The following is a 14,425-nucleotide window of genomic DNA, read 5'->3' as shown; positions in this document are numbered from 1 at the left end:
CCTAACCAATCACATGGGAGGCCCGGCCTCTAGATAGCCTGCTTCCAAATTTCCAGCTTTCTGAACATATCTAAAGCTTCATCTTCCCTCCTCCCCACCCCCTCCCCTGCCCTCTAAGTTTTCTGCCTGCCTTTGAGTCTCTGTCTGCCTTTGAGTCTCTGCCAAATGCAAGTGAATGTGGCTGGCCCCCTTGCTATAGCAAGTTCTGAATAAACAGCTTTTGCTTGCTCTCATTTAGGTGGTCTCTGTTTATTTCCAGTCATATAAAGGCTCTTCTCATAGTAAAAAGAAAACTCAAGGAGATAGAATAATTTTCCTCAAGAAACAGCATTAAATACTTAGTTATTCAAAATTAATCAAATACAAAAAGTTATTTTATATATCTCCACATTTTCTATTGCCCCAGAAATAGAGGACATGTAGAATTCTTTGACAGCTCAGTTTCAACTAGTATTATAATTCAACTTCGCAACTGTCAATGATTCATTTAAGAGTTAAAAAAAAATAATACTATTATAGAGTTAAGAATATTTCAATCATGCAGGAAAATATTACCCTTCAATAACTGTCATAAAATACCCTGGAGAAGAGTATTTCACATGGTTGAAAAGGTAACAGCAGCTACAACCTACAGGCAGATCTGACTGTAAATTCTTGCAGCGATGAGTAGTAACATGAGATTTCTAAATCTAATTTTATTTTAATTTTCATTTCTGCTTCCTGCTCTCATGTTTTGTTTTTCAAATGGACTTCTACCTTCAACAACCACTTGTTTCTCTAAAAAGACACATCGGTAGATTCCATTTCTTGCTTTTGGTATGTGTTCTTGATCTTATGGTCCTTATGCTTGCCCATAGTCTAACCATGACTCTACCCTGTCATTCCCATTCCCAGACCCTGGACTTCCTGTTCTGACGCCAACCTGCTGAGGTTGACCAACCCATCTCTGCCACCTGGTACTCAGCTGGAAATTAATAGTAACCTTTCAGCACTACAGACGGCATTTAAAACTATGGTTTTTAATTTTTAAGGATGTGTAGAAATGCCAATGATGTTACATCATGTCACAAAAATGAGGTATAATTTCAACTATATAGATAAAAGCACACAGAAATAGTGGTTAAAATATTTTTAAAGTCTTCTGGCATTATTCTAAGTCCTTCAGATATGTTAATTCCTTTCATCCTTTTAATAACTCTTTGAGGTAGGTTTTATAATGAACTCCACTTTATAGGTTAGGAAACTGAGGCACAGAGTAGTTGAGTGCAACAGTTAAGAATTAGAGCCAGAATTTGTACTAAAGCAAACTGAACTCAGAATTTGTGCTTTTAACCAGTATGCTATATTGTTACTAACCAAATAGGGAAGGGCCTGGGTTGTAGGTTCAAGTACCAAAAGCAAATTACTTCTCTGTGTTTCAGTTTATCTGTAGTAGAAGGTATCTGCATCTCAAAGGGCAGTGGAAAGGATCAAATGAATTAATGTATGTGAAGTGCTAAGAAAAGTACTTGGCACACAGTGACCACTCAGTAAATGTCAGTTATTACTATTATTATCCTCGCCTTATATGTACCCTTAGTCCTAGAAATAACTAGGAAGATTGACCAAAGTGATATTAAAATGAATCTGATTATATCTACATGAAAGAATAAAGGCTGATATTTATAAATATTCCCTTAAGGGATGGAAGCAAAATTTCAGGAAGAAATTTTGTGAGTTCTTTCTGAATACTGATATAGGCACTGAATATAAGAGGGCAATGACAGAAAGCAATATTATCGCAATAATATTGTAACATAAAAATAATTAACACTTATTAGGTATTAACTATTTGTCAGACATTGCTATTGGTAATTCACAACAATTCTGTAAGGTAAGTAATATAGTTTGTCCCATTTTATAGATGGGGAAAGGAGAACAGAGAGGTATCATATCTTGCCCTGGGTCACACAACTAGTAAGTGGTATAAATATAAATGCTGGGTGCTAAGAGAAGGTGTGTGAGATATGCTACTTTGTTTCTGGGTCTTTATGGCTACCACATTTCCACTAAGTTTCTAAAACTTTGGCTGAATAAATTAGAAATTGATAGTTGGATTAAATGTGCGATTGCTACCTTCTAATTCACAGCATACTAACTGGCCCCTCTTCCTTTGAAATAATGCTTTTATATCCTATATAATAAAAAGGTAATATACAAATTGACCATCACTCTAACACAAAAATGGCTACCCCCTTGTGAACATAAGATGGCTACCTCAAGATGGCTGGCAGAGGAGGGCAATTGTTAGTGATCAGGCCAGCAGGGCAGGGCATTTGGGAGGGGGACAAGACGTGCAGGGGAGGGCAGTTGTGGGCAACCAGGCATGCAGGGGAGGGAAGTTGGGAGAGACCAGGCCTGCAGGGGAGGATGGCTGGAGACGACAAGGCTGGCAGGGGAGAGCTGTTAGGGGCAATAGGGCTGGCAGGGGAACAGTTAGGCATCGATCAGGCCAGCAGAGGAGAGCAGTTAGGGGTGACCAGGCTGGCAGGGGAGGGCAGTTGAGAGGGACAAAGCCTGCAGGGGAGGGCAGTTGGGAGGGACCAGGCCTGCAGGGGAGAGCAGTTGGGGGGCACCAGGCCTGCAGGGGAGGGCAGTTGGGGGGCACCAGGCCTGCAGGAGAGGGTAGTTGGGGGTGACCAGGCTTGCAGGGGAGGGCTGTTCAGGGCAACCAGACTGGCAAGGGAGGGCAGTTAGAGGGGACCAGGCCAGCAGAAGAGGGCAGTTAAAGGGGACCAGGCCAGCAGAAGAGGGGAGTTAGGGACTATCGGGCAGGCAGGGGAGCAGTTCGTTGTCAATCAGGCTGGCAGGGGAGTGGTTAGGGAGTGATCTGGCTCACAGGCAGAAGCAATTAGGGGCAATCAGGCAGGCAGGCAGGTGAGTGGTTGAGAGCCAGCAGTCCTGGATTGTAAGAGGGATGTCTTATTGCCTGTTTAGGCTCAATCTCAGTGGGATCAGGCCTAAACATGCAGTCAGATATCCCTCGAGGGGGTCCCAGATTGGAGAGGGTGCAGGTTGGGCTGAGGGACACACACTCCCATGCACAAATTTCATGCAACAGGCCTCTAGTTATTTTTATAATTAAAAACAAAAAGTATATTTTAAAATAATTTTAAGATGTTTTATTGATTTCAGAAAGAGGAAAAGGGAAGGAGAGGCTAATAGTAACATCAATGAATTAATGTTACTATTAATTCATTGATTAGCTGCTTCCTGCATACCCCCTACTGGGAATTGAGTCTGTAACTCAGGCATGTGCCCTGACTAGGAACCTAACCATGATATCTGAGCACAAAAATGTATTTAAAAAGACTCAGAGATTAAAATAATTCTTGACTAGTTACAAATTTAAATCTGATAATAATCACAGATGTTTGCTCTTAGTTTCAAATTTCACCAGAATAGTTATGTAACACTTGTGATCACTATTTGGTTTAGCAAAGAACAATACAAAAGATGAAAAAAAAAAAAAGTAAAAAAAAGTAAAAAAGGGTAAGAGAAATAAACAATAAAAAAATAAGGAAGGAAAGAACAAAAGTACATGATACAAGGTCACAGTATAGCAACAATTATTATAGATGATTTTTATTAGGTGGTACCAATATCTACTCTATTTGTCCTCAGACTGTCCTTCTGAGGCATTAATTCTTGAGCCTTACTCACTTGGTGATAACTGAGGTACTAACTAGAGTGGAATGAGTACGATTTGGCTAAATTTATTGACTCTCATGAAAACTTCTTACTGTAGCTTTAGCCACATTATTCCTACTTGGGGCAGATCTGAGTTGGTCCCTGAGTGTATAATTACTCTAGAAGTAATCACCAGGAGTATTCCCTATAAGCAACTCTAAAAAAGGAACTACTAATATAGTTCATTCAAGCTAGCATATGACAAAAATCTTTTATCTCCATTTCAGAACATACTATTTGTATTTTTGGCAGGATATTTATTTTCCTAATTGCAATTTGTTTAAGCTAATATTAAAATTTGTTTATATTCTTTGAGAACTGAAAATGTGTTCTCTCTTCTATACCTTATTGTCAGTCCTAATCGTGACTTTCAGTTGTGGTAGTACACGTTCCACTTCTAGACTCCATTCTGCAGCATCTGTTGTAGATTCTAAAATATCTTTCTCAAAGTAACAAGTTGGTGCCAGAAACAGGGACAATTTGGCCCACCAATAAAAACCTTACTGCAACCTCATGGAGAATATACAAAATAAAATATTGGTATATCATAGGATCTCATCAAATCATATATAGTATAATATGCAACGTGCGTGCGCGCACATACACACACACACACACACACACACACACACACTCCACAGAAAAGGATATTTGCTTTTCTGCAATTCTCTGCTAGGAAACATATAAAGAATAAACTGACTTGAGAGGGGAAAAAAGCAATTTTAGTGCCAAATAATTATGGGACTTATTTACTACTAGCATGGGGTCATTTAAAAGAAATGTATAATAGATTTAAATAATAAAGGCCCTTTACTATTTATCTCTGACATACCTGTTACTTCAAAAATAATATAACAGTGATTAGTAAAACATATTGATCTGAAAATAATTTCTTTTTCCCTCAAACACAAAATTGAAATTTCTGAATGTCCCATAACAACCTGTTTTGAGTGAAAAGTAGTGTTTTGGCCAATATAAAGGAGAGAGTTTGGTTTGGGTAGGGTGAAGAGTTGAGGAAGAATGGGATATACCATGATGCTGGGGTCAATCTCTGAAGAATGAGGGTAATGACTCTGTGAGAAACCTCATATGTAAACAGATTATTTTTATTTCTGAGACATAAAAAATATTTCTCTCTTCAGTAGTAACTTATTTTCTCAATTCAATGTGTAATTTTATTTTTCTTAAAGAAGCTGAATAAAGAATTGACCCTAAAACTGTATTTCCCATTTACTACATCTGAAATAGTTATCAAAAATAAGTTTGTGAAATACTGGACACAAAGATTAAATGATTCTAGAGAATTCTGAAAAAGCAATACTATATGACTTTAGATCAGTATGTTCTACTACAAAAATTAAAAGTGATATAAGATATTCTAAAAAATACTAAAAAATACTCAAAACTTTATCTGACATTTTGGAATGTTGCCTATAAACTCTGATTATATAATTAATTTGGCACCACATGTGCTCATAAGATTAAGGCTGATAACATGTGGCATAAGACTAAAAGTCCAACTTTCAACTGGTTAATTCTTCCCCAAAGCAGAACATTGATTCGCTAATAATCCATGATTTTGATTACTATAGTATATATTGGTTTGTAACAGAATCTGATCTACACTTAGTTTTGTAAAAATGTGCACGCTGGCAATTACACTTACACTCTTTCTTTATTCAGTTACTTCTATTATGTAGAAATCAATAACAGTGTTTACTTAAAAAACCTATTAGGTTCTAAATGAGATGTTTGGTTTTAAGAGTTTACTTTGCTTGAAAGTAAACAAATTAAACTTGTTCCTTGTGGAATTAAGGTGTACTTGAGAGTTCCCAACCACACAATTATTTTAACATGTCAATCTAACTAGATTCACAGTAACAGAAGTTTTTAATTTTATGAAGAGACTTTTGTCCTGACAAAATGAGAGAATCAAAAATTGGATTTTTAGGGAAAAAATACATTTTTTGCACATTATAACTTTCAGCAGAGATCTAATCAGTGAAGGAATTCTTATTGATGCGTATTTATAGGTAAGAGATAGTAAAAAAAATTAATTCACCCCCAATGCAGTTAAATAATAGCTGTCCTCCAAATGACTGAATAAATTTACGTCAAACAGACTGTAAGACTTGTCTACTTTTTTTAAATAAAGTTTGTTCCACAGCTTTTCACAGTCTAGTTATACCTCTGCTATACATCCTTATCCTATTCTAAGTCTTCCCTATTAGTCCAGTCTACTTATTACTTTCTCTAGGATATAGTTCTACAAGCCCAAACCCAGTCAGTCTAAGAATGAATTAGCTTCTAGGGCACCCTGCAAACTGCAATCTTTGTAGGTTTCTACTTTGGGGACAGACACAAAACCTCATTTTCAGAATGATACCCTTCCCTAGAATCTTGCTGCATAATGCTAGGACTCATCTCCAGCCTCTAAGGATGAACATCCTTTCATTTCTTTACCTAGATATCTCTCTAGCCCCTTTTGTAAAGATTACTGTACTGTCTAGTCAGCTATTAGCTTGCTCTGGAGTTCTTACTTGTAAAATGTAAAAAGGAAGCAGAAATTTCATTAAATGAGCCAGTTCATCTGGCTTAATTCCTACATCTTACTAGTATTGCATATGATTTTTGATTATTTTAGTATTTAACATATAATTACATGTAGTTAACAGAAAATGTAAGGCAGCTTCGAGGATGCCTTCTATTTTGTCTTTCAACAAACTTCTTAATCATTTTCTAACTCTATTCAGTTGGTATATAGTCATGGAATTTCAATTTCATTCACTGTTCACATAAATAAAATAGGATTGCAAAAAACAAAACAAAACACATATATCAAAATACATTGAGAAAATAACTTTCAATCCTGGGGAAATATGATGTTTTCCAAATCATTTTAAGGACTTACTACATTATTTTTTATTCATTCAATAACAATTTATTAAATCTTTAGTAAGACAACACACTGGAAACTGAACCCTAACACCCTTCTTAAATCTCTGTTATCATGGAGTACACCTGATCCTGAAATTGCCTTATGAAATTCTATTTGAACAAAATGTGTTCTCTCTTCTATACCTTATTGTCAGTCCTAATCGTGACTTTCAGTTGTGGTAGTACACGTTCCACTTCTAGACTCCATTCTGCAGCATCTGTTGTAGATTCTAAAATATCTTCTTGTTTGGCAGACTCGTTCAAATCCTAAGAAAAGAAAGATATCACAAGATTTGAGAGTTTATAAAAAGAAGTGGTAAAATTTTGAGGCATTTTAGCAGGACTACACAATTTATATCAAGCATAGTAGTGTTAAAATGACAGTGACAAGAAGAAATTCTTTTCTGCCCTAGTCCATGTTCAAAGAAAGCAATGCACCAACTTGGTAGAATAGCAAATTAAATGTTTTTTTAAAATATGCTAATATATGATTCAATTATTTTTACAAAGGACAGTGTTTTTGAGATATCAGAGTGAACTCAATGGGGAATAATTTCAAGTGGACAAGCCATGAAGGTATGCTAGTTGATAACAGTAGAGGAGATACAAACACGTTTGGTAAGAAAACATTGTTTTATTGACAATATAACACCAAATCTGAAAGTCAAGAAAGATAAGATCCTAGAGGCAAAGAGTTTATCATTTATAGACTTTGGATTCAGAATTAAAGTAATATTCTGATTAGGTCAAACTATAATGTAGCTTACAAATGTCATTTAATATAGACCTATTTGACTTAACAGGGTGGGGCCATATTTCTGCTAAGTAAGAAAATCAATTCATGCCTGTTTTTTAATAAAAAAGAAAATATTTCTCTTCCTCCTCCCCATTTTCTCAGCCCTTCAAATTTCAGCACCTAGTGTGTAGAAATCTGAAAAAGTAAAAAATGTATAAATTAATGATTTCAAGAGAAAGCCTAATGGATTAGTTTTAGTGGCAAGTTTTCCATTTAAGCTCCCTCAATAAATTTAAAAAAAAATGTAAGGAAAAACATGAAAACTTATTAATATAAAAGAAAAGAAATCCAATAGACATAAGCAGCCAAATATAAAACTTACTTAGATTTTAATTTGAACAAGCAATCTGTAAATGGACATTGTTGAGACAATCAGGGAAATCTGAATGTGGAAGAGTATTAGACAATATTAAGAAATTACTAATTTTATAGATATGATAATGTATGTCATGGTGGTAGTTTTGAAAAAGGCCTTATAAACTAGACATAAAAGTTGAAATATTCCAGGTAAATTGACAATATGTCTGAAATTTAACTTTAAATTTACAGGGCAAATAAAGGAGGGGATGCTTTAAAGGAAGCACAATTGACAAAAAGTTAACCATTGAAACTGGGTAATGTTGCATAGGAGTTCATTATCATATTCTCTCTAATTTGGTGTTTGTTTGAAATATACCATAATACAAAATTTAAAAATAAAAGACTATATATACTATATCAACAACCTCATGGTGAAATTACATTCCCAATGTCAATTTATGTTACTAACACACTTCTCAAATGAAAGCTCATTAGACTAATCTTTCTAATCTAGTCTAAAACTAAGTACAAGAATAACCTTATATTGGAATTTATATTTTAGTGGGAGCCTGAGGTCTTCAGGGGCTTTGAACTCATTCCCAATTGAGTCTCCAGGGTACTGCTGACAGAAGAAAGCCTCTCTCTTCTAACTCCTAGCTCAGATTAGCAGGTTCTAAATAGACTCAGAGCCTTCAAAGGTGCATATATTACTTTTAGTTCAGAAATTCAGGGAGCTATATAGTGTAACCACACAATGAAAAGATGGATAACTAATATATGCTTTTACATTTTACAATATGTGGTCTGAATTTATTGTTATTCTACTAACAACCAGAAGAATAAAAAATAAAAGATTAATTTAAGAAAAGAGCGTAGAAACTCTAAATAAAAAATGTTCAACATTCTACTGTAAACATTTCAGTGCTCCTTTAAATATAGAAACATTGTATTATTTTGATTACTTAACAGAATGCTATGTGTACCTATATATAAATTGAATCCAGGGTAGCATAAGAGCACCACAGCTGGAAAGGGGCGACAGTGTTCACTAAGTAGACATGTGTGAAGTTATTTGAGAATATATGTGATGGCAGAAGATGAGATGCTGGGTCTCCCAGTTGAAACGTAGATCCATGTTGAAAGGTCTTAGTCATTTAACTCCACATTGACACCCTTGAGCATGCATATACTCTGAGGAGCGAGGTAATTGCAACCTAATGACACATCCCATTACTTGTTCCCACCTCTAGGAAGCTGAATTTTCACTGGCTCATTTTCTATGGCAAACGGGGTAGATTTATGGCGGTGGGGGTGGGGATGGGGATGGGAGGATTTATGTACTGCTAGTGGAATGGAGCCTGACATTTGGTGTAGGTGTGTGGTTCGCTCCTGCCAGGATTATGAACCCCCATGTCTCAATCCAACAGAGCCAGGCTAAGCCAAAGGGGCATACCCTTTGTATGATTCTTAACAGAATGTAGATGTGCTAGGCACTGATTTAAAAATAAGTTTTAATAGCCCTGGCTAGTTGACCCATGCACTGAAAGGTTTTTGGTTCAATTCCCAGTCTGGGCACATGCCCAGGTTTTAGGCTTGATCACCAATAAAGGGTGTGCAGGAAGCAGCCCATCTAGGGTATGTTCTGCTCTCACATTGATGTTTCTCTCTCCCCTTATCCCTTGTTCTCTAAAAATTGATTGCAGGTCTTAAAAAAAAAATAGGTTTGATTTATGGAACCACTCTTTGGGTGATTTGAAGTTGATTATTACTGATTAAATCCCTGAGCCAATGCTTCCAACCCCCTGCCCTCCTTCACACCTCTCCTTCTATCATTCCTTACAGGAAAGTGGAGTCCAGAACTCCCAAACTAGGCCAGAAGAGAGTACCCATCCACATTCTCACTTTCTTCAGGTTGAACATAGAATTGTTCAAGATTGCATAACATACTCAAAAATTTTACTCAAGGAAGGGCACATTTCCCTAATTTTCACAAATGCAAATGGTTAGCAGTGGCCCTGTACGAATCTGACTCATAATCTAAGAGTATGGTACATGGAGATCAAACTATCCATTAAGATATTCATGTGTATAAGTTCTTTGTTTTTATAAGGGGCCCTTTAGTAAGTTGTATTTACCATTTTTAGCTTATTATCTGGTCCCTTAAGCAATGATTTGCTATCTCCTATTCCCAATGTTCTAAAATGTTTTGATGTAGCTGTTTTCTTCACTCCCAGTTAACACACTGGGGGAAATAGCCCAGTTACTAAGTGAGGAAGTCAAAAAGAGAACATTAAGCTTGACGGAGCAGCATTAACTGATTCAAACTATACAGCCTCTTTCTATAATACTTCCATATTACACATCTATTTCATAACCACATTCCTCACTCAAAATTTCCTAGTGCCTGATAAGTGGATACATTAACTGAGCAAGCCCTATACACAAAGTATAAATCATTTTAAAGCTATATACCATGCCTTGGTTATAATACATACTTTGGGAAAACCTTTCCTTTCCAATTGTTTCTCCATTTAACAAATGGTATTTTATGTGAAGCTATTAGTAAAAGAGAAATAAACTGCTGTTTCCATTTAATCAAAATTTTATATCATCATGACACAGCCCCTCTCTGCAATAACATTAACTAAGATAAAGAATAGCTCTGGGGAAATTGCGTTTTCCAGTTAATGCTGCTGAAGAAACAATTAGAAGCTCAATAGTACACAGGCTATACAGAAGTCTCATTTATAATTAATTAATTTACCAATAAGCCATTTGTTAAGCTCCCATAACATGGAAGGTGAGAATCCAGGCACTGTGCTCAGTGTGGAAAGATAAAAGGATTTAATTCAGGCCTGCATAGAGTTTACAGCCTATTAGGAAGAGTCTGAGGCTAGTTAATGGGGGTAAAAATTGGTCCTAAGAAAAAGAAACTGATGAGAACTGATTCTAATACTGCCAAAGGAAAAATTAAAGACAAGAGTGTAAACCATCCCATAACAACCTTGGACTGCAATAGTGGGGCATGTTCCAGAATCAAGCATGCAGTCTTACTGGCCTGCTCAGAATCCTTTCCACTAAAGTAATCTCTTTTCCCAGGTAATATTAGTGGGATGATTAAACATCTAAAGAAATACTATGTTCTCTCTGTGTGTATGCATATATAAATGAAAATATTTCCCAAACTTGTCTAATTATGAATACCCTACAACACTTTCCTTGACCACTGATTGAGAAATAACCTGCTAGTAAAGGGAATATACATTAAGTGGCCAGATTATTATGATTTCTGAACGCATAATAATCAGTATATATATCAGGCCCGGGGTATGAATTCATGCATGGGTGGGGTCCAGCCAGCCTGACCAGGGGGAAGGGACATAGGCGATTGGTCGGCCTACCTGCTGGTCGAACTCCTGGTGATGGGACAATTTGCATATTAGCCTTTTATTAAATAATATAGGATATACACTGAGTGGCCAGATTAATATAGGATATACTCTGAGTGGCCAGATGATAATAAGCTGGCCACTCAATGTATATAGCTGCATGGGCGAACCAAAGCGTGAAGCTTAAGACTCATCCATCCTCGAGAAGACATTTCCTTGTAAATGAAGATCCCAAGTCGAAAGTTACAGAGAAATCACAAGTTCGGGGTGGGGGGCGGGGGCAGTAGAACCTAGATCACAAGGGCCAGGACAGAAACAGAATTTACAGACTTCCCGGTGAAAATGGGAGATGAAGGGAGGGCCAGAAGATCCCAGCACTAAACTAGTAATGAAGCAAGAGAAAATGGAGATGCTTGAATCTTTAATTACCAAGCCCATCCCTATCTTTTAGGAGGATGAGGTACCACTGTCAGATTGGATACTGGATATGACTGATCCTAGGCTAAATGATAACAGACACCCACAACGTTTTGCATTCTTATGTATTTTTAAAGCATTCCAATAGCTTCTCATGTTATCAAGATGCCAAAGGATCACCTTTGGATATTTCCTTGATTGTCTGGAAATAGCTCTTCCTTCTCCAAAACAGCTGTGAGTTTGGAAACCAAATATCCAGGATTGTTAGAATTTAGGTAAAGAAAGAATACAGAAGGAGAGGGTGGAAAGTAAGAGCTTGAGCAAGTTGGGATTCTTCATAGAAATTTTTAAAAATGAAAGTGGTTATATAGACTTATTTTGGTTGCTCAGAGGCTTTCTTTTTTTTTCCATTCTTCCTAATTTTATGCTTTGTTAAAGATAGGATAGGTGGCAAAGAAGCTAAGAAGTAAATATAGAATATATGATATTACCATAACTTAAACAGGATTTATCCTAAGGGTATCTAGTGTCCCTCTTTCTCTAGCATCTATCAATAAAAGACAATCTAGAAAATCTAGATATAGAGATAAACCACAGTTCTTTCAATAAAGAACAGTGTTCCCGCAAAATCCCATGATTTTAGCAAATCATAGTTAAGGCGGAGAGTGAACTCCTTTCACATCCCTACAGTTAATTATTCTTCATGATTAAAGCAGCATAACTCATGAGTGTGATTCACTATTATCTTTCCAAATTAGGTTTTTTATGATTTAATAACATTACTATGAAGAAAAATGTTTCATACCATACAAAAAGTATTTTCACATTTGTTCTGAATAACTAAGTTAAACCCTGGCTATTATCTATCAAAAGTAATAGATGATAGCTTCTGTCTGTGAATATATTAAGTTCATAAAGGTCTTTTAAGTTCAATTTTAAGGCTATAAAAAAAACTTATCCTGACTTATAATGTGAACTAAGATTTGAATAAATTATGCTCCTATAAATAAAAAAGAAACCTCCCAAAATTCAAACAAAATCAATTTAATTTTTCAAAAAGAAATCTGAAATTACTTTTGAATGAGAATTTAACTTCCAATATTAACTTATCAAACACCTACCTTTGTTACTACTTTAGCTACTTTAATGGACACTCAGTGGTAAGGTGAAATCATCTTTGAATTTTTACTATTCTCAAAATAAAACCAAAATAAACTACCCTAAGAAGTATGTATGGAGAACCTTCTATAAACATCATTTTGGTGTTGTAGATTATGCAAAATAACTTTAATTATTTATAGCCTTAATTCTATAAAATTTGTTTTCTTTGAAATGACAACTTCGTGGATATGCTAATGACCAAATACCTTTGAAGAGCTCAATATACCTTCTGAAAGGACATGAAAGTCAACTAACTGTCAAGATTAAATATGTAGTCCCAAAACTCAAGAAAGAGGGAATGAAGTTGAACTGAGAATCACCACAGGATGGTATAAATGGTAGAAGGATGGGTTCCATCCCTGCTCAAATCCCACTTCCATCGCTTATTTGCTATTGGTTAAGTTACTTAACCTTTATAAATCTCAGGGTTCTTGTGTGTAAAATGGGGATGATACTAGTATCATCCTCATTGGAAGGATTGATGTGTGGGTTAAGGTAGATGAAGCACTAAGACAGAGCACTAAGTTAAGTATACAGTTTTACCTATATGTTCCCAAAAATTCTAGTTTAGCACTTCTTAGTTGGGATTCAGGAATCTGTAGTTTAACAACTCCACCAGGTGATTCTCATCATGAGAGAAGTTTGGGAAACACTGATCTAGACTGTGTAATACAGACAGGAGAGATTAAGTATCAGGTACGGGATCAGGACCGTTTGTTCCTGGAACTGATAGTTATCCTATAACCATTTAATGGAATAGTTCAGTTTTCCACAATGATTTGAATTGTTTCATGTATTAATATCACTGTATATTTGGATTATTTTATGAACTCTGCACTATTTCATTAATCTATTTCTGTGTATAATGTTTTTTCAGACTTAGAAAAAAATTACACTAATAGAACAAAAAATTCCCATATATCCTTCATCAGATTCACCAAATAATAGCATCTTACATAACCTCAGAGCAATTATGCATAAAGGAATATAATGTTCATATCTGGATGCTAAGATTTGTGGAAATTTTTACATTTTCCTTTGTGCTTTTTTTCAATAAGAGCAGGTAAAATTATAAGTTTGATTAACTTCCAAAATTAGAGGGCACAGGTGGTAAATGCTATAGGTATCTAAGAGACAGAAGTGTATTATAATGGCAATATGAGGTTTCAGTATAACCTCACAAAGATGTATAGAACGATAGATAGAAAAGAGACAAGCCAAGTGTTTATAATCAAGAATGCACTATAAGCCAAAATAGGTATAAACATGGCTTGTGAAGATCACTATGAGGAGAGAGACTAGGGGCTTAGCAAGGTAAATACTGCAGAGCAAAAAAGTTGAATACCATGTGAAAAACCTAAGAAGCAAGGTCCAGGAATGTGAACATTGTCCTCTAAGCCAGAAGAGAGACAGACTCATAAGAAAGATGCAATGCTTTTTTTTTTTTTATGCAAGAGATCTTTGTTTAGTCCCTACTATAATCCAAGTACTGTTCTAGTCTAAGCACAGGAAATAAAATGATAAAAATTCTCATAAAAAACATTCTAGTGATGTCTTATGAAGATTTATGGGTCATAGAATTAAATGAAATCGGGGTGATAAAGTAAGATGTTATGTAAGAGGCAGAATTTGAGCTAAACCTGAACATTTACTAGTATGAGTCAAGAACAGAGATGATGTCAGGACATCCTATATA

The 14,425-nt window shown here is 35.6% G+C and overlaps 2 protein-coding genes across 3 annotated transcripts in view; both read right to left on the bottom strand.

Moving 5' to 3' along the window:
* The window catches only part of CIP2A (cellular inhibitor of PP2A), a 561,728-nt gene that overhangs the window by 182,223 nt on the left and 365,080 nt on the right, over positions 1-14,425 (bottom strand). The window lies entirely within an intron of this gene.
* Positions 1-14,425, bottom strand: part of IFT57 (intraflagellar transport 57) — a 73,490-nt gene that overhangs the window by 29,356 nt on the left and 29,709 nt on the right. For both annotated transcript variants that reach the window (XM_084874043.1, XM_084874042.1), the window contains exon 6: positions 6,811-6,933. In XM_084874043.1, coding sequence (XP_084730169.1) covers positions 6,811-6,933 — 123 coding nt within the window. The remainder of the gene's footprint in view (positions 1-6,810; positions 6,934-14,425) is intronic.

The sequence above is a fragment of the Pipistrellus hanaki genome (assembly GCF_964339955.1).
Source record: "Pipistrellus hanaki genome assembly, chromosome: 2".
NCBI lineage: Eukaryota > Metazoa > Chordata > Mammalia > Chiroptera > Vespertilionidae > Pipistrellus > Pipistrellus hanaki.
Note: the sequence above shows the minus strand (reverse complement) of the source record. Positions and strands in the feature narration are given on the sequence as shown.